Here is a 26,088-nt window from a genome sequence, read left to right as displayed (position 1 = left end):
GGGTAAGTTCTTGTGAAGTCGCTTGTATGTAGTACTATTTGCAGTAACTAACACTGTGACGTTTGAGTCTTGATTGGCCCGTTCCAAAACTCTCGCGTATTCGTTTCCATGCCTTTCCCAAGATTCTGGACCTGCTGTACAGTGAGTTCCCATTGGAAAGTGCGTCGTTTTTCGCCACGTGGGTGGAATCTCGCAAGGCGCTCAAGAATTCTCTTCACAACCGCTACTACGGGGCATTCATGCTGGTCAGGTAACTGCTGCGTGGCATAGGAAATTGCTATTTACCATACTTTGGCACGAAGCTACAAAGGAAACCCATACAGGTTACTCAAGAAGAAAGCTGCGCAGTTGAAGAAATACGTATTCGTCTTTGCCCGGGGGACCCCGCACGACCATTTATAAGCATATGCCTATGGTCGGGTGGATAACAATGTTCCGCTTTCGTGGTCCTTTCTCGAATTCTGGGGTTCCTCAGAACTGATTTATCAAATATAGCGTGGGTTCTAACATTTGCAGATCGGGGCCACTTGCTTACCTTCTGCGACCCTTATATACTGCTTCCTGTGCCTCACTGCATAAAATAAAATGAGTAAACAAAATCATTGTACCCGTATTCCCTTGCCCCGCGCCACTTACTGCCCAAGCGGGCCGCTCATACGAAGTCTGGCACCGTATTAGGTGACGATTCTTGCAGTGGCTCTAGGGTTGAATAGCGTCTCTATATATACTACTAGACTAGCAGCAGGAGAATAGGAAGCCTAAATCAAAGCCTGCTTGCATTTAGGCTCTTTAGGCTATATAGGTCTCTAGCTCAAGCTTTTTTCTAGGAACCTTAGGCTAGAACCATGGCAAGCGCCTCCACGCCGCATACAGCTGAACTCAAGCCACTGAAATTGCACATACACTCCCGACCTCCAAAAGATTATATTTATTATAAGACAGACAGACGGACAGACAGACAGATGGACGGACGGACGGACGGATGGACGGACGGACGTGTAGCTGGATAGATAGATAGATAGATAGATAGATAGATAGATAGATAGATAGATAGATAGATAGATAGATAGATAGATAGATAGATAGATAGATAGATAGATAGATAGATAGATAGATAGATAGATAGATAGATAGATAGATAGATAGATAGATAGATAGATAGATAGATAGATAGATAGATATCTTGGTCACTTAAATATTCTACATGCCCTAATAAATATATTTTCGCACCCTGCTGGTTCTCTTATCTGCATAACATTTTCGTGACAAAGTTCCAAGTCCCAATGGTTTCTAGAACGTCCGTGCAAACTGCATTGTCTTTTTGGGCAGACTAGTTCGAGTGCTCCTATTTAAGTACATGTAAAAGGTGAATTTGTTTTTCTCGGAAAGCACTGCACTAAGTTTGACGAGGCTTGTTGCATTTAAAAGAAAGCTTAAAATCTAGCTACTGATGGCTTGTAAATATTTATTTAGGTCGTCTATATTTTATTAAAAATGACAAAAGTCGAAAATTTTCAGGAAACTAAACTATCAAGGTTACAACTCTATAATTCAGCAATAAAAAATTATATCGCAGTTCTGTGATTTGCACCTAATAGTACATCTAAAGTGGAAAAAATGGATATGTTACACGGGAATCTCAAAAAAATTATAAATATGTAAATACTACTTTTGCAGAACCCTAGTACACAACGCAAGAAATTCACATAACATATAAATTGACATATACAATTTGTCCCCTTTCAATGATATAATGGATGCCGCTTCAAAATCATCATATCTATTCTTGAAAAGAGCTATTAATTTGTATACTTCGTTCTTCTATATTTTTAGAACTTTCAATGTTTTGAAAATTCTTTGAACATTATTCAGGCCCGAAATCGACATTTCGTTTCCAGTAGTCACTAGAATTTAGCTTTCTCTCTCAAATGCAACAAATTTCATTAGAATCTGTCCAGGGGTTATTTCAGAAAAGCGTTTTTGCGTTTTACAGGTATTTGAGTGGGCCGCGTCGGAGTTGGGCCCGAGCTAAAGCTTCCTCTTAAACTCCACACGTATGGTTCATCGGGCACATCAAATTCGCATTGTAAGGCAAAACGGAAAAACTGGCGACCTTTCAGTTTTTGTTTGAAAGGTGCCTAGTAGAACGGGCCTTCCTAAAAAAATGCAATTGTTTTTTGATTGTTTATTCGCGAAACGTTTTTCTTTTTTAATATTCATGTTTCAATCTTCATTCTCGCCTTTCAAACACCCCTGACCCTCGCCCCACTGCATTTTTTTCTCGTGCTCCCTCGGCCTACAGGTACCGGTGGCGTCACTCGCGAGTTCAGTACCTGTACTCGCTCAACCAGTTGCGCCTTGGCCTCGCCATTGTGTTCCCGCCGTCACATCTACGTCACGGATCTCAGAGCATGACGTACGCGGGACTGGGCTTCCAGCTGGCGCGTCAGCTGGTGCGAATCGTGGACAAGCGCGGACGCACGCTGGACTACGACGGCCGTCCGTTCTCCTGGTGGCATGAAATCGCCGGTGTACGCAAACACCGTGCCGCATGTTTTGTTAGAGTATTTTAGCATAGCACTGCCGTTCTAATGTTAGTGCGAAAACGCTCGTGTGGGCCGTTGCTTTGGCACAAGAACCGCAGATGGTCAAAATTATTCTGGAGGCGGACTCCGCTGTTACGTCCCTCATAACCTCCTATGCAGTTTGAGGACGTTACCCCACTTGTTCAGAAATGTGCTCTAGATTGAAGCTCACGCTTGACTTGGTCGAGGTAACGCATCACGGAAATGCGCCCAAGAATAGGCAATGAGCGTTTTGAGCACGTTCACGGCAGGCGTAAAGTTGACCATGTTCAGTATATCCTTCAACTTGATTCGCATTGCTGAATGCGGGGGTAAGGCGCACAATAGCTGTACCAACACCCGCCGTGGTTGCTCAGTGGCTATAGTGTTGGGCTGCTGAGCACGAGATCGCGGGATCGAATCCCGGCCACGGCGGTCGCATTTCGATGGGGGCGAAATGCGAAAACACCCGTGTGCTTAGATTTAGGTGCACGTTAAAGAACCCCAGGTGGTCGAAACTTCCGGAGTCCTCCACTCGGGCGTGCCTCATAATCAGAAAGTGGGTTTGGCACGTAAAAACCCATAATTTAAAGAATCTGTGCGAGATGGACGATAGGAAAGATTCGAGTATAGACGTGGTGGTCGGATTCAAGGCACCGGAAAGAAAACGCCGGAAAGCCGCCTGGGAGTAAGCAAAATATCTTCAGAGCGAGGAAGGGAGGTGTAGAAACACAGAGGGAGGTGGTTAAAATAATTTCTTCCTATTCTTCGCGCGCTCTTCCAAGCTGAGGAATATCGGCCAGTCCGCGTTTCGAACTCGAGATCAGGGTCGTCTGGGAGGAACAGATGCAGAGATCCAAGAGCGCAGTATTAATATACCGTGACTCCGCTTTCGCGCCCCCTCCCCTTCCCTTCCCGACGCCGCAGCCGTCGCCACTCTCATCGTATGGCTACCGTGACGGATGTTTCCAGTGGGCCGCGTGCAGAAGGGCGTACATGGCGGGCAATTCGGAGAAAGAATGGCGTGTCACGCGCAGCAGGGAAAACGTCCGCAACGCTGAGGACAGCTAGACTAGGCAAGTATCCAAGGGCAGCAAGAAGATTCTCTCATTGGTTCGCGAAACACAAGGGCGCACACTTGAAGGCCTGCTTGGCTTCTTTGAGTCAGCAGTGTGCTATACACCGCGAGGCGCTCTATACTGGAGCTATAGCTGTGCGCATAGTAAAGCCAAGAGGAATTTTCTTTGTCCGCACGGTACGGTTGATCGCTACTTGCCGAGTGCACACAGACACGCCCGTCCGTCACAGCACCCAGATGCCTCATAGCATTAACCTATCATCATCACCAGCCTATTTCCATGTCCACTGCAGGACGAAGACGTCTCGCTGCGATCTCCAATTACCCCCTCTCCTGCGCTAGCTGATTTCAACTTGCGCCAGCAAAATTTCTGATTTCACCACCCTGCCTAGTTTGCCGTGCCCCACCAAGTTAAGGACTGCGCAAAATGCGATGGAACCAAGAATGTTAGACGTAACGTTATGAGACAGGAAGAGAACGGTGTGGATGAGAGAGCAAAAGGGATATAGCCGATATTACAAGTGACGTTAAGAGCAAGAAATGGAGCTGGGCAGGCCATGTAATGCGTAGAGTAGGTAACCGGTTGACCATTAGGGTTACAAAATGGGTGCCAAGGGAAGGGAAGTGCAGTCGAGGACGGCATTAACGCGTAGTGCTATATAACCAATAAAACGCGTAGAAAGATTTCTCAGCTGATCTGCCAGGAATTTCCGGATGGTCTGTGCTCAGTTGTTGGCTTTTCAAAATTAAGGAATGAAAATAAGCAACATATAACGTAATAAGTTCGAGTAGAATAGTCGTCTACACGGTGTATTGTATGTGCAGGTTGAAATACGAGTATACACTATGGAGCAGTCTTCCCGTCTCGCAGCACCCCGAGTGCCGCCTGTCGACTGCGACCAGCCCGCAAGAGCGTCGCGCCGTAGCCGACCTGTTCGGCCTGGACGTCGCCCTGGCGGCCATGGAAGACGCCGCCAGGGGGAGCCCCTCTCCGCTCAGGCTCCAGCACCTGGAAGCGATGAACGCGGCGCAGACGTTCTACGTCAGCTATTGCAGCCACTTCTGCGACCGCCAGCCGCTCCATCACGCCCGCTCCATGTGCAATCTGGCCATCAACGGCTCCGGATTCGGCACCGCCTTCAGCTGCCAAGCATCTCTTGGCAACGCTCGACAGTGTCTGTTCGTCTGATTCGTTCGGCCGTTACGGCGCGCCAAACTGTTAGGTCATTGCGAGTGTCTTTATAACGCAGCAGCTGCAGTATTTGTGGACTCGGGCTAACGCGGTTATACGAGGCGGATTTTGATGCGGTGCTATGCCTGTTCAAGTTTGGCCTCGTGCTTCGCTTGGACTCTGAGTCATGTTGCGTTATGTGAACTCTGAAATTGCTATCTAGCCACTTGCGCGTACCTATATTGACGGAAGCGTACAAATGTCTCGCGTTTTAATCGCACAATCGCTCACCAGCATTGCTTATCGTCACTTAATCAGCTAACTTAACGGCTTCTGAATCGTTCTTCGCACTATTGTTTGCTAAGAGCATAAGTCATAACTGTATGTGATGTATGATGTTCGTTTTACTTTACACTTGTTCGTTTATTCTCCATGAAGTAGCAGAACGCTTTCACAGCGTCGTTGATATTTATGTCATGTGAAAAGACAGTATTTTTTCACTGCTGTGTTCAAGGCTTATCTTTTCCTAAATATTTGTGAGAAAAGCACGTTTCTCTTTTAGCCCAGAGTGCCGCTCCTTATTCTCCAGTTAATAGCGCTGTCACATTTCGCGCTAAAATTGTCAAGGTGAAACTATGCCAAAGGTTATTTGTGACATCATGCGTCGACATGCAGAGCCCAGTGCACTGAGCACGGAAAAAATACTGGAGTGCGTACTAATACAAACCTGCGCGTTTTGTGTGCTTTACTGGATCGTATGAAAATTTCGAAGTCGACCGGAAAGCCTGATATCAGCACCATGACAAGGTTACGGAAAGCCATAATATGCACTGACCTTACTAGAAACCAAAAAAAGACAGCGTTCAAGCTTACAGGAGCTGTATTTTTACACTGTTCGTCGTTGACCCCTATGATTGCTCGATACAGCGCTAGTGTAAAATCCGGTGTAGACGTCGTCTACAGCGCCGATGCATTCGGTTGTCTCTGAGATCTGTTAACACTGCCTCTGGTGCAACACTTCTGCATCAGCATCGGCGCCGCAGCAAGCAGCACTCATTGCAGTTACGTAATAGGTCCAGTAGTAAAAATACGGTCTACACATTTGTTGTGCTTCTTTGACAGCCAGATTCGTTTGTAATTCACTATATCTAGTTTTATGTAGTTCTTAATGGTATTCTCGCGTTAATGGGGCCGGCATATTCCTGCACTTTTTGCCGTGGTATCTAACTAGAATAGCATTTTATGTGAAATCAAATCATGTTCCTCGCTGCGTTCATTCTCTTTTTTACTAAAAGAATTCTTGTTAGAAAGTATACCTGGATAATTGTTAAAGCGCATCTTATTGTTCTTTTAGTACAACGTATGTTATGTTTGTTAGTTTCTGCTATTTTGTCTTTCTTTTAATTCTGCGAATCTTGTTTGCTATATAAAATGTCCTGTTTAAGTAGTGTATGATGTCTATAAGCACATGACTGCTGCGTGTTACAAGTTTAACATTATTTATATTTCTATAGGGTGTCTCCCTGATAGTTTTTTAACATTGGGACACTCTATTTTGCCACTTCTTTTTGTACTTGCGCATATGTACAACCTTCCTGTAATAAATCTGAATTATAAATCTCCTTTATTAACTAGCGCAACTGTTTGCAGACGAACGCAGCGCCGCTCTGGTGGAGACAAACCGCAACAGTATATGTGGAAGCTTCCGAAGCTTTCCTCTGTCTCGGATCTGATTAAAACAATGTGGGAGCGCTCCCATCTGGCAGTTGCTTAAGTTAGTTGGAATTTACTGCAGGTATTAAAAAAAACGTTAAACTCTAGTAAATATTGAGGACGCACGATAAAACATGCCATTTTTTACCCTACAAATACAATCAAACTGAAACACTTCGGGACACGAGCGTTTTTGCATTCTTGCCTCCATCTATATGTCGCCGCAGGGACAGGAATTCGAACACGCGACCTCGTACTGAGCCCCAGAATGGCCCGTCCACCGACTCGTGTAGTTTGATTTAGGTTCACCTTTTAAAGAGGCCCAGTTCGAAATTTCAATCCGGAGCCTCCAGCACGGCGCGCCCAGAAGCCACTGTGCACTTACGAGACATCAAAGCTATAGAGTTTTGAACATTTCAGTAAAATTGACAAAATGACTAAAGACGTGCAACTAAAAACAGAAACAAAGAGGCGTATCGTAATTCTACGACGTCATTGTTAAAAGGAAGTTTTAGATTTGTGATACGATTTGCGATTTTGGATTCCGCTCTGCGTCTGAAGCAGACCGCATTCAGACAGTATGTATCTCTTAAGTATACGAACACGTTGTGAATAACAAGTTCGCAAAACTGATGTAAAAATAGTATTTGCTCGCGAAGTATAAAAACGAAGAAATAAATTTGCTCTCTTTTACACACATTTAAGTAATACAGTTTGGCGAATTGCGGTACCTGTTATTACCGCCGAGTTAGGGTTTTGTAAGCCAAGCGAGCAAAAAAAAAAAGAAAAAGCTCATTGCTTCATATTTTTATACATTGGTCTTAAGCAAGTTTCGTTAATATTTTTTTGTAGATTTAAGTCAAGTATGAGCTCCCTACTGCGGCTATTGCAGGCAATACCGCAGCGTTAGGTAATACATCGTATCGTGCGTTAATTTTCTCTCCGTAGCCGAACTCTTTCGAGAAAATCACGTGCACGCAGGAAATCAGTTAACCCACCAAGCCTGCAGCAGAATCGTACTCGGGCACTATTTCTTTTCTTTTTCTTTTTTGCCGCTATTCTTGATGACAATCCCACCGTATAGAACGACCACCGTTTTCTCAAACGTATCCCAGTGTTGTAGTTCTTTTTCTGAAATTTGTTTCTTTTTTTAACTGTCCGGCAGCGGGTGGACTTTCTCGGCTCGCCCCACGAAGGTTCGAATCTCGCCCGGGTGCAGAACCACGGTGTCCTCGAAGCGCGGTCGGTATCCACGTTTCAGCCACACGCGCATGCGCTGTTCTTGGCTGACGGCTGGCAGCGGCCGGCTGTGGCGACGCCACACAAAGCGGACCATATCCGTCTTGTCCTGCGTCGATCCTAACGAAGTCTCTAGGATGTGGTAGATGTCCTGGTTCTTCAGCAGGCGCTGCGGAACACCATACAAGAAAAAGATAAGCGAGTACACAAAAAAATATACAAGAAAAATCTGGAATACAAAGAGCACCTCCGAGTTTATGCAATTCTTGGATATAAGTTTCGTGAAGGCGTCGCTTCTCCCTCTCTGTACAACCTAATGCGTATGGCAATTCACACGCCCTTACTAGAAGCTTTTATTTATTTATTTGTATAATTAGCTGGTTTTTGGTCGCGTTAATTCACTTACAGGCCAGTTCGCGTACAGGTGAACTGCTTCCGACAAACGCGCTTCTCGTCGGCAGTTTAAATCCTGCTGTCGCTGAAACTCGGCAAACGATTTTTTTTTTTACACTCGCACTACGGCTGTTGGCAACAGTTTTCTAGCGAAATGCGCACCTGCAACACTGATTTTCTTAACGCAGGTTTCTTAACGTGCAAAACAATAAGAAAGAATTGGACGGAAAGATGGGCCGGCTGGGCGTAGATTCATAGATGCGAGACTGGGAAGCGTGACGTCACACGGCCAGGAGAACAGACGTGCATGTCCTGTATATTTTCATTGTCTTTTAATGCGCCAGCGTTAAGGAGCCCGTGATGCAGAAAATCCTGCTTCGACGTAACGCGTCGGCGTCAGACGTCACTTCGGCAAAAATAATTTTCAGCCAAATTCCGAACCACGCATACCCAACAACTTCTCTACCACCAAAGTTGCTCAAAGCTTGTCTTTCATTATTTACAAAGTTATTCTTAAGAATTTTGAGAGCGGCAGCCCCCAAACAAATGTAATGGAAAAAAACACCGACAGCGCATGTCCTTTATGTTAGCTCTTCTCAAACTAAAATAATAAAAGTGCGAAACAATAACAGGAGATCAACCTAGGCAAGAGGTCGCGTTTCTACCAGAGAGCTCACCTTCGTGCATAGCCTTCGCAGCCAGCGTTTCCCGGTGAACGTTACGGTTACATAAGCTGCAGTTGCCGGGAAGCATGACAAGCAGTAAGGGGTTTTGGAACGCTATGGCGTTCCACTCTTAAAGGCGAAACTTAAAGCGTCCTCCAAAATTTATTTTCTCTGTCTTACGTCGCCGTGCCCAGGTACAGCTACGAGTAAGAAAAAATATGTTCTAATGCTACGCCGCTTGAATGGCATCGACGCGACATATACACACTCGCACACGTCCGAGAACGATACACGAGGTCCGACTTACCGATATGTGCAACTGTGTCGTGTTGACGTATTCTGGCATCTCGGGCGCTTGGAATTCCAGCCGCACCAGCAGCTTCTCTCCGTACACGCGCTCCAGCGTGAGCACGTGCACGTGCTTGGGAAGTTCCGAGCGCAGACCGCTCCACTGCAGACGAAAGCGAGCGATGTCCGAGGTTCAGTCTGTGTTCGCAGTCATCCCGCGTCGTTCATTCGAGCCATAGTGTTTCATACAAGAAACTATGATTCGAGCACCCTCGCATACTTATTGCCTCAGAGCACCAATGATGCGCTGTTTCCCTGTGTGCTTGCTCTGTCAGAGACAGAAGCTCCGTAACCGAACGTAAGGGGAAGGGTGGGGTGTTGTCTCAAATGTTCCATTTCATAGGGGTCGCTACATTTAAAAGGCAGAGACGACACTTGGGCTTTAATTTTTCAATCAGGAAGTCCGCACGGCGGCCTTTTGCATTCCTTCTATTCGGTGTGACGCTTGGAAGTCAGGACCACCCGACCACGCATGCGCAGATGAAAGCCCAGATACGTGTGTTACAATTTTTTTTCTTGCAACACTGCTTTGATTTAAATTATACTTAGATTTCTGCAGCAGGCTCAACGTCATAACCTTCATGAGTAATCGGGAGTTGTAATTTCGAAGCGTAAACTACGCGTGCCTAATGTTATGCGCACCACCCGAAGGAGCTTTTGCTCTTTGCAGCGTGCCTACCACAAGCAAGCACTGCTGTGCTGTCGTCATAATCGGTTGGAAATAGCGCGTGAAATTTATCATCGCTTTTTACGTTCATTTCCTGCCACAAGTCTGCACTCTGCTTTCCTCTTAAGGCCATCTGCGGATTACCAGACACTGTTTTTGGTATGTCAAGAAATGTGCCTCCGAGTGTCTCTAGCGCTCCTTCTCACGTACGCTTTCCTAAATCGTTAAACGCACGACTTGCAGTTTTCAATGCTCTGACATACAAAGAAGCGTGCCCGTTCCATCCGTCAGCGTACTTGCCTCTCTCTGGGTCAGGTTGGTGAAGTACGGCTGCCGAGCATCAACCAGCGAAAGCTGAGGAGTCCACACCAGGCGATTGGCGAATATGCGTAAGTACTCCTGCGTTGCGCCAAAAGAAAACGCAAGGCATAACCTGAAAGGCTTCGTACGCGCTGAAAAGTAATTCTTGCGACGACTATTCTTGTCGGGTGTTCCATACAGCTCGGCGTTACGGCGACGGCACGCAAAGACCTAGTGCATCGTTTCCTTACCTCGCAACACCGTTCTCGCTGAAAATCAAATTACAGGAATGAGGGTTGGTCACATGTGATGGCAAACATGCCCGAAACTATGGTGCCCAATTTGCTAACTCTTCTGATCAACTGCAAGCTGCGCCCTCACAGTTATTGTAATATATGCTGACGAGACAGTTCGTGTTGAATGTAAAATGAGCTACGGAAAGTCGACAGGAGGTGGGCGTGTGATATTAACGCACCTGCGAATCGGCGATGGTGCCGACGTGTAACCAGTGGCGTCCTCTCACGGGCACTCCGCGGTCTCCAAGGAGCCGACGCTGGATGAGGAACTCGAGGTTGCCGGATGACAGGCTGGCGGCACCTTGAGGTCTGTCTGGGAACACGGTCAGCTGCAGGCCCTGTGAATCACTCTGCATGCAAGCACAACAGACATTGCACCACACTCATCAGTTGGCGCGGGAACAAGTGGGCAAACAATAGCATGGGAGGTTACGTACTGAGGCACAAAGTAAATACAAGCTCTGAAGGTTGCAATGAAGAGCAAGCTCGAGCTTGGAACGGGCGGAGGCTAACTCCTCCACTTTCGTGTTCCCATACGTCTAATCGAACAGCGCTTCAAACAGGGCGAAGTAATGACGAGGTCGTCTTTACTTCGTCCTGTCTGAAGCGCTGTTCGATTACCATTTGAGCAGCACCGACCGGCCCAGTTCAACAAAATAATGCAAGTACACCTCGATTGATTGATTGATTGATTGATTGATTGATTGATTGATTGATTGATTGATTGATTGAAAGATTGATTGATTGATTTTAAGCAGCACCGGAGCTATCAGAGACGCAGTAGCGGCGGACTCCGGAACAATTTTGACCATCTCGGTTTCTCTAACATGCACTTAAATTTAAGCACGCCAGAAGAAGAATAGAATTTATTGATAGGAAAGACAGAGAAGTCGACCTGAGCTAGTGCGCTCTAGTCTGCTACTCTGCGCTGGGGAAGAGGGAAGGGGAGTGAAAGTGCTGGGATGTGTGATGATGATAAGAGAAGTGGGGAGTGCTTATGTACATGAGACAGTTGTCTTGCTAGAGCCGCTAGTCGAGCTTGGTGCAGAAACGTCAACAATACTTTTGTTGCACGCATTGAAATTGCAGGGTCAGGCCATGGGCCGAGGATCGCTTCCTCCGGCAGTGGTTGCCTGTCGACGTAAGCACGCCAACATTTCTCCCTTTCACCACCACCAAGATGGGGCCGCCGCGGCCGGAATTGAACCCGCGCCCTCGAGCTCAGCAGCGCGACTGCGACGCCACTGAGCTACCGCGGTGGGTCGAGATAATTTTGTATCTTCAGTTTTACAATATTCGCTACACGGACAATTTCTCCGCTTGATGCACTTGGATGCAAACTGTCGAGGTGAAACGTTGCTCTCAAGGACAACAAAGACTGCGCAAGCAAACAGCACAACTGCCTTCAGGAACGTGTAATCTCGCCACATACTTTGACTGGGCACCCAAGTGCCGTTGTCTACACGCTGATGTCTGCGCCCATTTTCTCTGTTTTATTAGATTCCATGCACGACAGTGCGAAAGAGCAGAACATCCCAATGGAGCAGCCGGCGCTGTGAAGAAGCGTCGCAAAGAGGAACATTGCGTTTCGTGCTTCGCAATACTAGTATTGAACAATCCGCATTCTAATATATGATTGCATTCATGTAGATGTACTCAAATGCGAGTAATTATGAATTGTTATCTGAGGATCCAGTCAGTTAAGCTGCCAGCCTACAATTACTTACGCACGGGCATTTCATTTTGGTGTTCTACGCATAGCGCACATAAAAGCGTTGTCACAAATTTTTTGTAGCTCTTATGCTATCGAGTGCTGCTGTGTTTGAATTTCATTACGGTTTTATGGCGTGCTTGCAGACTGGACAATTCGGAATTGGCCTTGCTTATTATATATTTTGTCTTTTGGACAACTCTCGTGCTTGTGAGTGCTGCACGTAGAATATCACCAACTCGCTTATGCCTCCACCCTAGCAAGCTTGGTTGTACAGATCATTCGAGGGAGTACTGTTCTGTATGGGTGTCGCCATTAGCAATTGCTGAGATTGAATCGAATAACAATTGGATAGTGACTCCCCCCCCCCTCCCCCAAAAGAAAGCGATCGAATCAAGTATAGGATGCTTTTCGAATGGATTTCGGATGATGAACAACTGCTTTCACCATCACTGTGGAACGATGCCTACATCCTAGCATTCACAACGTTAGCAAGTTTCTGTCACTGCATTTCTCTTCATGAAACGTCTTTTCCTAAAAGCACAAACACGGAATAGGGAACAAATAAGCAGTCCGGGTTCGCGTATTCATGTCTCTTCGGGTGAGTGCGAATGTAGGCTGTTTAAGCGGAAGAGTCTCGCGACCTGAGCTGCCCAGCATGCTGGGCTCCACTACGTAAGTTTTATTGTTACTAAGACCGCGTCCGGATGAAATTTATCGCCCGTGTGCTCCACTAATACGTTCGATCCCGCAAAGTTGGCGATTAGAAATATCCGTAAGCTATTGGAAGAATATTTTCATCTACGAATGTTGACTATCTGGTTCGAAAACCCAACGAAGTAGCATAACAACCGATTCGTTATTTGAAAGTTTGAATCTGTGCCACCCCGCAAGTAGACAAAGGGGCGCCATTGTTATACTCACCGCTAGAAATGCCCACGAAGTGGCCGGGTAGAAGTTGGAGGCCACGGGACTTCCGTCAAGTCTCCTGATGGGGGTTAGAAATCCACGTCACACTTGTAAATAACGAATGACTCCCGATTCCAATTTCACAATTTCTGAAACTGAAGCAGTCAGCAAATACCTGTGCGCGTGTTTCACTTTTGAATTATTGCCGGTTTTCACGGAGGATACATTCACGCCATCGTTTGTGAAAAGCTGGGCTATTTCAGTTTCTTGTCTTAACTTTTACCTTCCAGAGTAAAGGGACTTTCTTAAATTCGGCCAACATTTACCGATCATTGATAAACAATTTGTCTTCTTCATTGTGCCAGTTGGTACACTACATAAAGAAAAACTTCTCAAAAATCGGCAGTATTCAAGTTCTAAAAGTTCCAACGACAGAAATGCGCCGACAGAACGCTGCGTATGCGCAAGCGACAACAACAATGACAATAAATCTTCATACTGGAGGCTCGTATTTGTCAGTTATGCCTATTTCATTAGAAACTTCGATAATCAAAAGCCGAGTTAGGATTTACCCTTTATGTCCGAACGACACAGCCTGGCCATGATATGCCCCCATAGTATGCGAATCCGAATCAGCTCTCACCGTACCTGACACATCATTCTATTTTACATTAACCCCAGGGCGAAGCTCTCTCGTAGCAAGCTCCTTTTACCTTTTTCTCGCGCCAGCTGACACCGTCTTACGCCACTGCTTAGTGCACACGAATTTTGGTTTACCCTGAGTCCGCCCGAGCAGTCAAAACCGAAACCTGTGCGCCTGTGTGCAATGTGTGCAGCTTTCTGCACAAGTGCTCGGCCACATTGCTTCTACTCCTTCTCTCGTGTTTTCATCTGGTTTCTTGCAGTTTATCCAAGCACGAAGTCCCACAACCTCGCCAAACTTTCTACCCGCGGTAAAAGTTCATCATCAAAATATGCCTGCCTAGTGAAAAGCTCAAGCGCTTTTGGATTGCGTATCCTTTTCATACGGTCGTCGTAGCCGGAAGTCGCACCCGCGACATCTTGTACTTAAAGGGAGACCATCATAGCGTCTTAGCTATACCACGGCACGTATCTTCTCTATTAAAACGCTCCTAAGTGATATCGTCTCCCTTTTTCTGATAGAGAGAGAGAAGTGATAGACGAAATCCAAGGTTAACGTGGTTCGCCACCCTGCACTGGTTAAGGGGCAATGAAGGCTGAAAGATAAGAAGGAGAGCAGAAAATCTCAGCTGTGCGCACACGTATAGATAGTGCATGAAATTAGACGTCGCATAGGACGAAATAAACACAATTTTACCCACCGACCTTAGTTGTACAGTATCTAATTATCCCCATTTTACTAAAGCTTTGCTTCTCACAGATTCCACTACGTGCGTTGGATCTGCATATAAGCAACTTTGTTTTTCTAACTGCATGTACGCGACACTCGCGTACTTCCTCTCGATGCTTCGGCGTCCGTTGGTATCGGTGTAAAAGAGCTGGCCGCTCTGCACACTGCTGGAGAACCTGCACACGATCTCCTTGCCCTTGTTATCACTCAGAGGCACCGGACCCAGTGTCCACTCGAACTCGATCACCTCCTCGTTCTCGAACAGGCGCACCACCAGGCCGAGCCACGGAGTGTAGCGCTGGTGCAGCTCCTGCACCTGCGAGAAGCAGACGGCGCCGAATGGTGATCAGAACGGCGCGCACAGATGCGTACTTATAGTTTGAACAATCCCTTTCAAAGGGAATTGTTTACCGACTTCAAAGGCGCCTCTATCTTGTAGAGCGATAGAAAGCCTACCATTCCAAGAAGTGTGCCAACACGCAGTGGTACCTCTGGAAAGCGGGTAGACACTATTACAACAGAATCTTAAGATTTGCGTTGTCTCTTCTCAAAACTGTGTACAGACGCCCACAACACTGCTTACTGAACGGGATGGCAATACCATGCCATTAAAAGTGAGAAACTGGAAGCGCGTCAGATTTCCGGAGGAGTGGTTACTTTGCGGTAAGCACTGAAGTTATGACCCTAATAGTCGTTACCGGCGCTTAATCAGCTGCACTGGTTATCAGTTTCTTTTTCTTCGACCCTTATAATTTCACGTGCTTCCTACAGGAGCAGTATTTGCCGCAAATTCAAGCCTTTCGTGCGACGGCCAAAAAGGCAACGACTGCTCGGATTTTGATGAGGGTTGTTTAATTTACTGCAATAACTAAAATGTAGTAACTGTAGAAGTATATATTCAAATGATGCCAGCAATTCTAAAGGAAATATGTCTGAATATTACAATATCTTGGAAACATCGTCCAGTTTGCAACTGTGTGACTCAGCAAAAAAATGCGATATCGCAATTCAGTAAACTGCGTATTAGAATACGTCTAAAGAAGATAAAATTCCTGTACTATACAACGCCGAGAAATATACCACTAGTTTGTAAGTAGGACTATTCAGAAAGTCTCCCAAACATTGTAACATTTTCACGTAAACTAATGTCATAAGTCTATTGGTCCGCTTTCGATGCTCCAACAGGTACAGCGCATAAAACTGTGCTATAAGTTTAGAGTGCAGAGTTAGAGATTGGTGAATTTCATCCTGCAACTTTTTGGAAACTTACCAATTTTCGGTAATCTTCTTTTACAAAATCCTAGGTTTTAAATTATACTTCTGCTTGCTCGAGCTGCCAGAATTTAACGTTCTCTCTCAAGTGGAACAAGATTGATCTAAGTTGGTCTAGCGGTTGTCTCATAAAAGCATTTTTGCATTTGTCGTGTATATGTACTTTAACAGAGAAATCAGAGTTGACTCCGAGCTAAAAGCTTCCTTATAAAGGAATAGGGACATGACATTTTCCATTATTCGTCTTTTTTTTTGCGTTAGACGAAGGTCCTAGAGCTGTAAACTCTAGGAAAAATGATGCAGAAATACTCATGCAGAACATCTGCCGCCGATGGGCAAGTGCGTGAAATTTGCACGACAATCAGCTACAATACGCCAGCAGTGGGTGCTTGAGAGGCGAAAGCTAACTTTTGACGCGACATTTGGTTTAAAGGCTCGCGCATGTCATTAAGAAATTTTTTGTGAGGCCAAATGCCAAGAAGGCATAAAGAGAAGAAATCGTGCGTTGATATAGTTCCTAATTATACCACTTCTCCGCAAAAGAATTGGCAAACTTGATTACTTGTCAACTGGTATATATATAGGCTTCGATTCGAAGAACGGCCGAGGTTATGCACATACTTCTGAACTTACCCCTACCATACTCCCTCCTACCGCGTACGTGCCACGCATTTCTCACCTCAGGTCCCCGTGTGATGTGGTAGGTGATGTTGTTGCCCAGCTCGAACGGGTCGTCATTGACGGGGTTCAGCACGCGACTGTCCGACGCCTTTCGGCTGCTTCCCTGGTACGCGTGGTAGGACAGGAACAAGTGCTGGAGCGTCACCTGCAGTCCTCCCTTAACCATGACGCCCCGCACGAAACCCGACGTGGAGTCCACCAGGAGGCGGTAGCGCTGCAAGGCGACCAGACATTATTCCTCTGAAAGGCATAAGTTCTGACCATCGAGGCCATCATATCGGTGTACAGGCAGCAAGGCAACAAACAAAGCATGAACTGATCACTGGCGTGCTACACAGAGAGCAGTGTATTTCAATCTTGAAGGTCAACTAGCAACCTCTGTCCGAAGCGTGTGCCGGCAGCTGCCATAACAGTACTTTATTCTAATTACGGCCACGGTGCTTCTCTCCTTTAGTTCATAACGAGGCTAGCCACCATCCGATCACGCGTTTCCTTTTCGCCAAGCTCTCAATAGTACCTTTAATGCTGTGTTCCAATACTCGTCGTAGACGGAAATGTCAACGGCTGAGAGAATAGCGGCCATCCTAAAGTCTCATCCTAATTCTGACGAAGATGCCAAAAAAGACAGCTTAGCGAAGACAGCATCACAGACAGAAACGATGCAAAATGTTATAGCAAAATGGCGGCTGAGCGGAAGGCTTAAAAGCCATTTGGAAACTCGACGGGAACGTCGTCTGCGCCCAACAAAACGTACACTCACGCTTTCCTACGCGCTTAATGTAGGTCACGTCGTGTTTTTCATGGGTTCGCACGCGCAAAGACGTAAAACAAAGAAATAATGCACGCTTTTCATAGCTTTTTTGTTGTTGTTGACGCGAGGTGGCGTAGAGTCGCAGAAGCACTTTCCCATCGTCTTCTAGGCGGTTCCAGATGCGTTGCATTACGTGGACTCGAAGCTGTCTTAGCTGCCTCCTTAGCTGTTTACGTAGGCTGTTGTGTCTGATGGTGGCCAGAAGTGGAACGCACCCTAAGTTTGTGCTTAACGTTAATGCCGCACTCGCCACCAACCTTGTTTCGGATGACGGTCATTTTGCTGGGTTTCTCCACTTTGGACGCTTGAGGCTCCCTGGCGGTGCCCGGAGACTCTCGCGACCTTTGCACGTAATGCGTCGTGACCCCGAGGGGCACAAGCCGCGACGAGAACACCACCTCGTCGACTTTATCCTCGGCCGACAAGATCTGCATGACAGCGGTGGGATAGAGTGGGCGCGTGTTGACGACTAACGAGAACTTTGCTCAATTGAAGAAAACAGCTGCCATCAGGCGCATGCCAACACCATACTATGCTATAAACTACATTAGGTTTAATTCTGTGCTAACTCTGTGGTCCTTCTGTAGGAAGAAAAAAGCTCAAACGAAAACTAAACTGCAAACAAACCCATTTGTAGCAGTGGGTTACTACTAAACTGCCAGCAAATTGCGACAAAGCTACATGAGACGACAGCTCAAGGCCACTGAAATACTCACAGAAAGCAAGGACCAGAGCTGACGCAGCCAACAAGTTGAACTGCTTAAGAAGAGCGCTTGTACGCTTCACGAATGCTGTGGTATAAATGAGAGTACACTCTTGTCTGCTACAGATACACATAACTCGCTTCAGCGGACAGTGGGCGGTCAGCATTACAAACCTGGCCATCAACCAAGTGAGTCACGATCTGCGACCACTATGGGGCTGGACAATTCATTAAAAAAAGTTTGCTTCTATTTAGGCACGGAACAACCACAAAAAAGAACAAAGGCATGTCGAAGTTCACTGATGCATGACTGATTACAGTGCAAGATCCTGAGCACACACGGAAGGCATAAGAAAACGAGCAGCTGTGTTCTTGCCATTTATTTATTTATTTATTTAAAATATCTTACAGTCCCATTTAAGAGATTGGGTGAGAGGGGACACATAGTAAGTGTTCGAACAGGAGTAAACAATATAAATATCAACACAGGTAGTCACAAGATAGGTAAAGCAAAGTTCAACAAATGTTTGTCTAGGCTAAGCTTTAGATAGTGTAAACACAGTAATATGTTCATACACACAAGAAATACAAGAATACAAGTGTAAAAAACCGGGAAGGAAAGCAGGTCAATAACATCGTTATACAATGTTTCTACAGGAAGCTTTGCAATTCTTCGCGAAAAGCGTCACGATTTGTTAAGCACGCAATGTTATCAGGAAGACTGTTCCATACGCTTATGGCACGTGGCAGTGCTGATGCGTTAAATGACAGTGCATTGCCGAATATGTGCATGAAACTATGGCTATTGTACAACTTCTATTCCATCTATTGTGCATGCATCTTCTATATGTGTTGGACTGTTTGGCGAAGTAGTCGTAATCATGAAAATTGTACACATCCTAGCTTTGCGTTCAAAAGAAAATTCGCCCTTGTCCCCTAGTTAGAACGACTTGTTTTTTTTTTTCATTTGCGGAGGTTTCTGTTCAAAGAGAGGGCGCGTTTTTTTTTTTGTCTTGGAGCTTCTTGTTCCCATATCTGAACATCTAAAGTCAATTATCAGCGTTAAGATGCAGTTTATTTATGTATCAACGTACACGGAGGGGTGAAAAGGAAAACTGACGATCAGGCAGCTTCGCGGGTTCTCACCCCCGTATGTTTTAACAGCGACTTCTAGCAACACACAAAAGAGTAACAACAAATTGTAAATGCATCCACAGAAGTAAAGTGGACCTGACTCAACTATTACAGCTATAAGAAAAAGATAACTAGCATGCTGGCTTATACAATGTTGAGGTAAAGTGTAACGCTGCGAGTAGTGTTCATTTACATGAAACAAATAAGTAGGAAGCAAGAAGAAATTGCAAGCAACCCTATAATTTATTTCCTGAAGAAAGCAAAAGTTTAGACGTGGGGTTAGCACAAACAGCATTAAAATAAAGATACATTTTGTATGTGAGATGAGCTCTCTTCGGAGACATACGTCTGTCACGCTTCGAAAACCAAAACTGAAGGTGCGTCGACACATGCGTTCGCCTAATCTTTAATATATAGGCTTGGAGTTCTGTTTTGGGGGATGTTCCTTCTGCAGTCATAGTATACCAAGTGAGAAAGGGGAGGCCGCTTCTCTAAAAGTGTTATGCTCCTACCCTTCGCCCCTCCGCGCTTCATATTCTAGTCCCCATACAAATGACACCGGCGATGTGTCCAGGTGCCCCGTGTTTCGGCAACAATGACCACGCCGCGGTCCCGCAAAACATGGAGAAATAGCCAGTGAAAGTGGACGTGGCGATGAATACATCTTTCAGGTCAATGGAGTAAAGGTTGAAAAAAAAAAAGATTCCCCTGATTCTCTCTCTGTCTTATAAGTAGCTCCTCACCAGGACCACTTCACATGTGTGCTATTCTCGGAGAAGGTCATATATCATGGACAAAGTGCTCCAGCTTATCCCTTTAGAGCCACAGGTATCAGCCACATCCAATGAACAAAAATATTTTCCGGACGTGTGAGGAGTTTTAGAAGGGAGCACCCGAGCAAGGCAAAGGCACGAACATTGATACAAAGCATAAGGAAAGCATCAAGACGTCTTCTTTTGTCCTTGTCTTGTGTTGCGCGGTAACGAACCTATATGCATAAGGAAGGAGAGGAACCAGGGCGATTAAACTCTCATGCTAAGTTTTACAACATGATAAGTTTGAGGGGCACTTTCACTGCATTTTGAATTTGCGGCGTCAAGGACAATTACGTTTAAATGCCAAGTGCTAACCGGCACAACGAACGCACAACTTCGGGATACCTGGGCCTGCTCGCCGTCAACGACGTAGGAGTATCCCTCCTTCGCCGGCAACCGTATGTGGGTGGTGTACGCGTATCCGAGAGGGTTGTACACCAGCAGCCACGCCTCGTCCGAGTCCACCGGCTTGCAGTCGTCCTCGGCCTCGAGGCAGTGCGAGAAGCGAAGCTGGCTGACCGAGTTCCCTTCCCACACGATGGTGCGGAGAGCCTCGTCCATGACACGCTGCCCAAGAATGAAAGCCCCCCAAAATATATATATACTTGAGAGATCAATTCAGACTCGCTCGACAGAGAGAGCTGGACGCCCAAACCTCACGCAGGCGAGCGTCATTATCGGACGCATTGAAGACAAAGTTGGCATTCTGTTGAGGGGGGCAATAGGTCAGCAAGAAATATCGTGCAATTGATCTCTACAGAAAAACAGGTGCGCAGTCAAAAGGAATTTTCTCCTTATTCGCTCATAGGACTTGGCAACACACCATTTCTGCAGGTATAGCTAGTCTACGAAACGAGTTCAGCATGTGGTTAACTATAGCCATCTGTTATTCCGTTGTCGCAACTCTAGCGCATAAAATGCGATGACGAATCAATCCCTCGTGAAGTGCAAAAATGTTGATTAACCAAGTTATTTCTACAGAAGCCCACAACGGGAAGGAAAACTTATCATCGGAAATGCTGAAAAGCGTAATGTTTCTGTGGGATTAAAAATTTCGATTTCAGGTGCCAACCAGCCCTTTTAAAGATTTCCATGCAACCCATTTGGTCTGCGACAGACATTCCTCACAACATTTGCGCTATCGAGACAAGAAATGCTGAGATATAGAGAAACGGCAGTATTGAATTCGAACTAGTTTCTTTTATTAAAACGACACGAGACTCTGCGCTGTCTGCCTCCTCCTGATAATAAGATGGCCGAGGTGGCGGTGAAATGGAGGGCCAGCATCGTCATCTTTCAAACGCTGGTCACGATAGGATGTATCACTATTTCTATGTTTAGCATATTCGCGGAGCGGTCATACAGCTTCGTCATACCTACAGTCATACGAGAATCTCACATATTATTTCGCTGATTGTTTTAGGCCTGTAGCGCAGCTCGGAAGAGCAAAAAAGGAAGGAGGTAGGGGTAATCAAAGGGAACGAAAAACAGAGTGAGCGCTAAAAAAACGTGGCAAAGTGGAGCAGCTCCCAACATCATACTCAACAGCTTTTGCTTCGCACATGTTACTTTATTTAGACTTATCAAGAGCAGCGCTTTTGTGTAAGAACTGCGAGTTCTCACAATCTTATAACTTTCTCCGCATGTCGGTATTAGCTGAAACCTCGTGGACAATACTCACTTGACAGCGAGCAATACCGTTGTTCAGTAGCGCCTCGTGCTGCAGGAGCACTTCAGGCCTCTCGCTTCCCCTGCAAGGTCAGCCAGATGCTACAGAAACGCGTTAGTGCACTCGCCCCTGTTCGAAGTTCGCAAGGAATAAACAAAGGATGCCACCCACATACGCTATCACTTCGTTGTTCTGAGCGAGGGCCACGTTCTCCTCTGAAAAAGAAAGAAAGACACAACTGGCATCAAACGCGTCAAAACGCAGCGATGTCGTGCAAAGCAACGAGATAACACCGAGAAAAGTGGTGCGATTGAAGGGACTGGAAGAAGTTTCGGCTTACATGTGGAAGCCTTGTTCCTACAAAGCGTTCGCACTTCCACAGAGAAGCCTCCAACAAGGCTTCCACCCGGGCTCAAGGTTTCCATGTGGATGCCTTGGACCCATAAGCCTTGCTTCAAGAAAACGTCCGGCTTCCACCAAGAAGGCTTGAACAAAGCTCCCGCAGAGGTGTAAGGTACCTGTGGTTCAAGCGTTCCCGTGGAAGCCTTGAATCCGAGAACCCTGATTTAGAAGGTACTCAGGCTTCCTCCAAGAAGCCTCGAACAAGGCTTCTTAAGGCTGCGGGTTCAAGGCTTCCTGTAAGCGACTTAAACCTGAAAGTCCTGTTCTAAGAAGACGTTTCGGCTTTCGCGCGGAAGCTTTCTTCAATGTTTCCTTCTGGAAGCCAAAGCGTTTTTCAAACTCTTCGAACAGACCACTTTGGTGGTAATTGTCTTTAATTTCCTCATGATAGATTTACTTCCGAGCAAAATAAGATGCTATTGAATGAATTAATAAATCTTCAAATCGGAGCGAACTCAACAGAACTGTGCTGAAAGAGTTGCGAAATAGGTGTCCGCTGGACTTCTTGGCCCCTATTCTTACGACTTCTCTTACACAAGTTTCAAAACTACACAACAGCTCACATTAACATGCCGTGAAGTGGTCGAGCAAGCATTGCCGCTATAGGCAAGGTCTCGACAAAAGGACTTGTCTTCGTCTGACAGAAACAAGTCCGCTTGTGATAACGTTAGCGCCAGCGACATTCCTTGTTCGACGAATGTTTATCTCTTGCAAATACCTTCAGTGGTTGGCCTTGGTGGATGAGGCTTTGCGAATGATCTCATTATCATGACAATCGCTTTCGTGCCTGGCTTGCACTCGAGTATACTGGCCAATGAGAAAACGATCTTGCACAAGAAAAGTGTTATGAATACGACCCATGGTTGTAAGCTAAGGTAGGACAATGACGGGTGGCGCCTTCTTATCAGCTATTTTGAGCAATAATTGTTTTTTAACACTTCATCTTTATTTTTTATCAAACACTTTACGCAAAACCATAATTTCTGTCATTTTGACGGGCTGGCGCGAAGGCAAATCAAGCCTCTTTGCTCGCTTTGTTACTAATGTTCTTGTGGCCATCGCGGTTTTCCAAGAGTAACATTCCGTACATCTTTCGAGGCTTCTCATTTCTAGGATATCCGTCAATGTTCTTACGCCCGCGGATGTATTGTACGAAGGGAAAAGACTGCAAAAAAAAACTTTCGTAACGTGTTAAGTAACGTGTGGATGGACACACTTTTTTAATCACACGTAAGACACGTGTCACTAACGCCCTGCCCATTTCTTGAATATCTCGTCGGCATATTTGTGGGCGATCCACCGACATCTTTTTTTAAAGCAGTTATTTGCTCGCAGCGCTAGTTGATGGAAATTGATCTGGCAGTTCGGGGTGGCATTGCGAAAACGTAAAGTGTTTTGTTGTCTGTTAGAAGAGGGCCGGGCGCAACGTTAAACACAGATGATGCAAATACACATGGCGTTCGTCTTGCGTGTCATTCTCTTCGTACGTGTTTCAATTTGATTGCCACTTGTAACAGCTAATAAAAACGGATACGTTTACACAGCGCCTTCACAAGCTGCCAGGCTACTTTTCTTTCACTGGCCCTGCGACCAATGGCTTAAAAAAATTTTGTTCGTTTATCGCGCTTATATCGGAAGAACGATGACGCTCTTACGGAACACCCGGATGTCCTTGCTGTGCACGAAGCCCAAAACTGCAAGCTGCTTGCAGGCTTGTAGCACCCCATTGGCTCGCCGCACCGTCCGCTTGAAGTTCGGCTCCGTGGTGAAGTAGCCCGTCCAGTAGGCCGTCTGCTGCGGGGATTGCGCCGGCCCGCTTCCCGGTATGCCGTCGGTGTAGGGAAACAGGTCCTCGTCCAGTTCCGTCCAGGCCTCGTTTGCCTCCAGCAGCGAGCGGAGGTAGCAGGACGGAGTCGAGTAGAAGGCGTGGACCTTGGGCAGGTGCTGGTGCTGCGAGGGCGGAGGTAGGTTGCGTGGAACTCAGTGTAGAGAGAGAGAGAAGTTTAATGATACGAAATGCAGAAAGGTCGGCCTGAGGTATTCAGCTACTCTGCGTTGGGGGAAGGGCAAGAGGGAAAGAAAGAGGGGAGAAAGAGACGCATGATGGGTGACGATGACGAGAGAATTAAGGAGGATGTGGCAAGCAATTTGGCATGCTCAAGTCCATCCGGGCCCGTACATTTTGAAAAGTTTAGTCACACCTGGACAGACTTGAAACTCGATTGAGCGTCTGGGCAAGGGCCTGAAGTAACGTCCTCCGACAACGGTGGGCTGTCGAGACGCGTAAGGTCATTGTCCAACTTTTGATGCTCTTCCACGTACTTAGGGCAGTCACAAAGCACATGACCTATAGTCTCATCAACATTGCACAACTCACAGTCTGGAGACTCAGTGTGTCGCATGAGGTCCACGTATCCGCGTGTAAACCAAGTGGAAACCACTCATGACCAACAGGCTTTAGGCGCTAAGAATGTAGTAAGATATTTCGAGTAGTTAGATATAGCCAAGCTCGCCTGTAACCAAGTAGAACGAAATTTGGTGATGCGTTCGATATATGCGTGTACCTGTTATCTCAAGATAAATCTCTCTCAGCCTGAATCTCTCAGCAGCACGTGTAAGCAATGCGACACGTGTAAGGGACTCGATAGAGTCGTTCTTCTGGCACGCTTGCTAGAACTATCGCACGCGCTCAAGGGGCGCTTTGGCGCTGGCACTGGGCGCTTCGAGCTGAATATACTCGATGTCCGGCTTCATACAAGGAAAGCACTTCACATGAGTAGCGCTCAGTAAAATTAACGAGTTCGATATGAGGAACAGTTCGCTTTACCCGGGTTCGTTATATCCGGTTTCGATTTACACGAGTCGTTCTCCAGTGCAGGAGAGCGACGGATTCATACGAGCTCACTTTCGCTTTATACTACAATATGTTTTATGGTTGCTTTGATTTAAACTTGTAAATCGAACATCATCGAAAACCCTAAACTAGCCGCCCTGTAATGAACTGACAGCGAAAGATTCCAAATTCAAGGCGCACTGCTTCGTTTTTGGCTAAACGAAAGTTATATTTTTTCACGCTAACGAAAGTAAAAATTAGGCATATCTTATGCCTACTTTGGAATCTATGTGAAGCTACACTTTCTTGGAGTGGTTCCCTGAATGTGTTAAAATCATGCAGAGAGAACGGGCTATGCATAGTCGGTCTAAGCTAAACTGTGGTGAGCCGGCAAAAGCAGACTAGCCTCTTTAGAAACAACTTAGGTACCACGATCAGGCTCGCAAACAAAGTGACAAGACTAACAACAATGAATTCATCACAGTGCCTTTGGTCTACCAGCACTGTAATCAGAGGCAAGCACGACGGTAAAGCCACTTCTGCTGTTCCCGTGGCCTTGTCTACATTCCGGCCGTGTACTTTCTCCATTTATCTTCGTTTGTCTAAGCACTTTACTGCGGAGAATGCTAACCCGAAGCAAAGGAACACCGGACGACGAAACAGACAAAGTCTAGCGCTGTAGCGCTAGACTTTGTCGATGTCGTTGTCCGGTGTTAATTTAGTTCGGGCTACCATTATCACAGTAAGCATGTACCAACACCAACTAGCTACCCTTCAATAGTTACGCATAACAAGAACCAAGAAACTAATAATGTGATAAGGTAAACTACGCTGTGCGCAGCTGACCTGAATATCACAATTGAAGCCTCTCGTAATAATTCACGGATGTGCCAGGCGGTGCATGTTCGTGCTCTGTCTAACGATAACGCTTGTGGGCAGTGTCTCGATTTATGTGCTTCTCCGCCGGCTGAGGCAAGTTTTGTGAAGTTCCTTTCCCGTCTAATTACTTCTGAACCACGCTCATCTTCAAGTTTGTCCGTGCCACATTTCCAAATCGTTTCTTCTGCATCTCTGCGACCTCATTTCATATTATCCCTTCTGTCGCAGACAGGTTAACAACCAAAGCAGCGTGTGGATGACCAAAGAGAGAGAGAGAGAGAGAGAGAACTAAGCTAAAAGTGTGTGAAGATAACAAAAAGTAAGCAAAGTCACCTTTGCGTTGATGTATCGGATGAGGGTGTCGATGTTCTCGTAGGTGTACGCTGCCGACTGGTAGTCCCCACCCATCGATATGAGCGCCTGGTTCGTGTTGCGCTTCTGCAGCAGCGATCGCACAGACGAC

The 26,088-nt window shown here is 46.2% G+C and overlaps 2 protein-coding genes across 6 annotated transcripts in view; one reads left to right on the top strand and one right to left on the bottom strand.

Annotated features, from left to right (window-relative positions):
* The window catches only part of LOC135900768 (uncharacterized), a 28,036-nt gene extending 20,720 nt beyond the window's left edge, over nt 1-7,316 (top strand). The window contains exons 9-12 of one of the 5 annotated variants that reach the window (XM_070524412.1): nt 123-250; nt 2,303-2,531; nt 3,492-3,640; nt 4,514-4,653. In XM_070524412.1, the coding sequence (XP_070380513.1) occupies nt 123-250; nt 2,303-2,531; nt 3,492-3,635 (501 nt within the window). In that variant the 3' untranslated portion in view covers nt 3,636-3,640; nt 4,514-4,653. Of the gene's footprint in view, nt 1-122; nt 251-2,302; nt 2,532-3,491; nt 3,641-4,467 lie in introns of all 5 variants that reach the window. The other 4 variants (XM_065430327.1, XM_070524411.1, XM_065430326.1 and 1 more) reach the window with 4 other exon arrangements.
* Nucleotides 7,317-7,562: 246 nt separating this feature from the next.
* LOC135900769 (lysosomal alpha-mannosidase-like) lies at nt 7,563-26,088 on the bottom strand. Its single transcript, XM_065430331.2, has 13 exons — nt 25,959-26,088; nt 23,569-23,863; nt 21,687-21,726; nt 21,524-21,593; nt 20,188-20,409; nt 17,448-17,618; nt 16,378-16,593; nt 14,531-14,742; nt 13,070-13,133; nt 10,614-10,784; nt 10,139-10,237; nt 9,131-9,274; nt 7,563-7,934 (listed from the first exon to the last, which is right to left on the bottom strand). Exons 1-13 carry the CDS (start codon nt 26,031-26,033, stop codon nt 7,677-7,679), a joined length of 2,037 nt encoding a protein of 678 aa, XP_065286403.1. The 5' UTR covers nt 26,034-26,088; the 3' UTR covers nt 7,563-7,676.

The sequence above is a fragment of the Dermacentor albipictus genome, chromosome 8 (assembly GCF_038994185.2).
Source record: "Dermacentor albipictus isolate Rhodes 1998 colony chromosome 8, USDA_Dalb.pri_finalv2, whole genome shotgun sequence".
NCBI lineage: Eukaryota > Metazoa > Arthropoda > Arachnida > Ixodida > Ixodidae > Dermacentor > Dermacentor albipictus.
The sequence above is the reverse complement of the archived record's forward strand: the minus strand, read 5'-3'. Positions and strand labels throughout refer to the sequence as shown.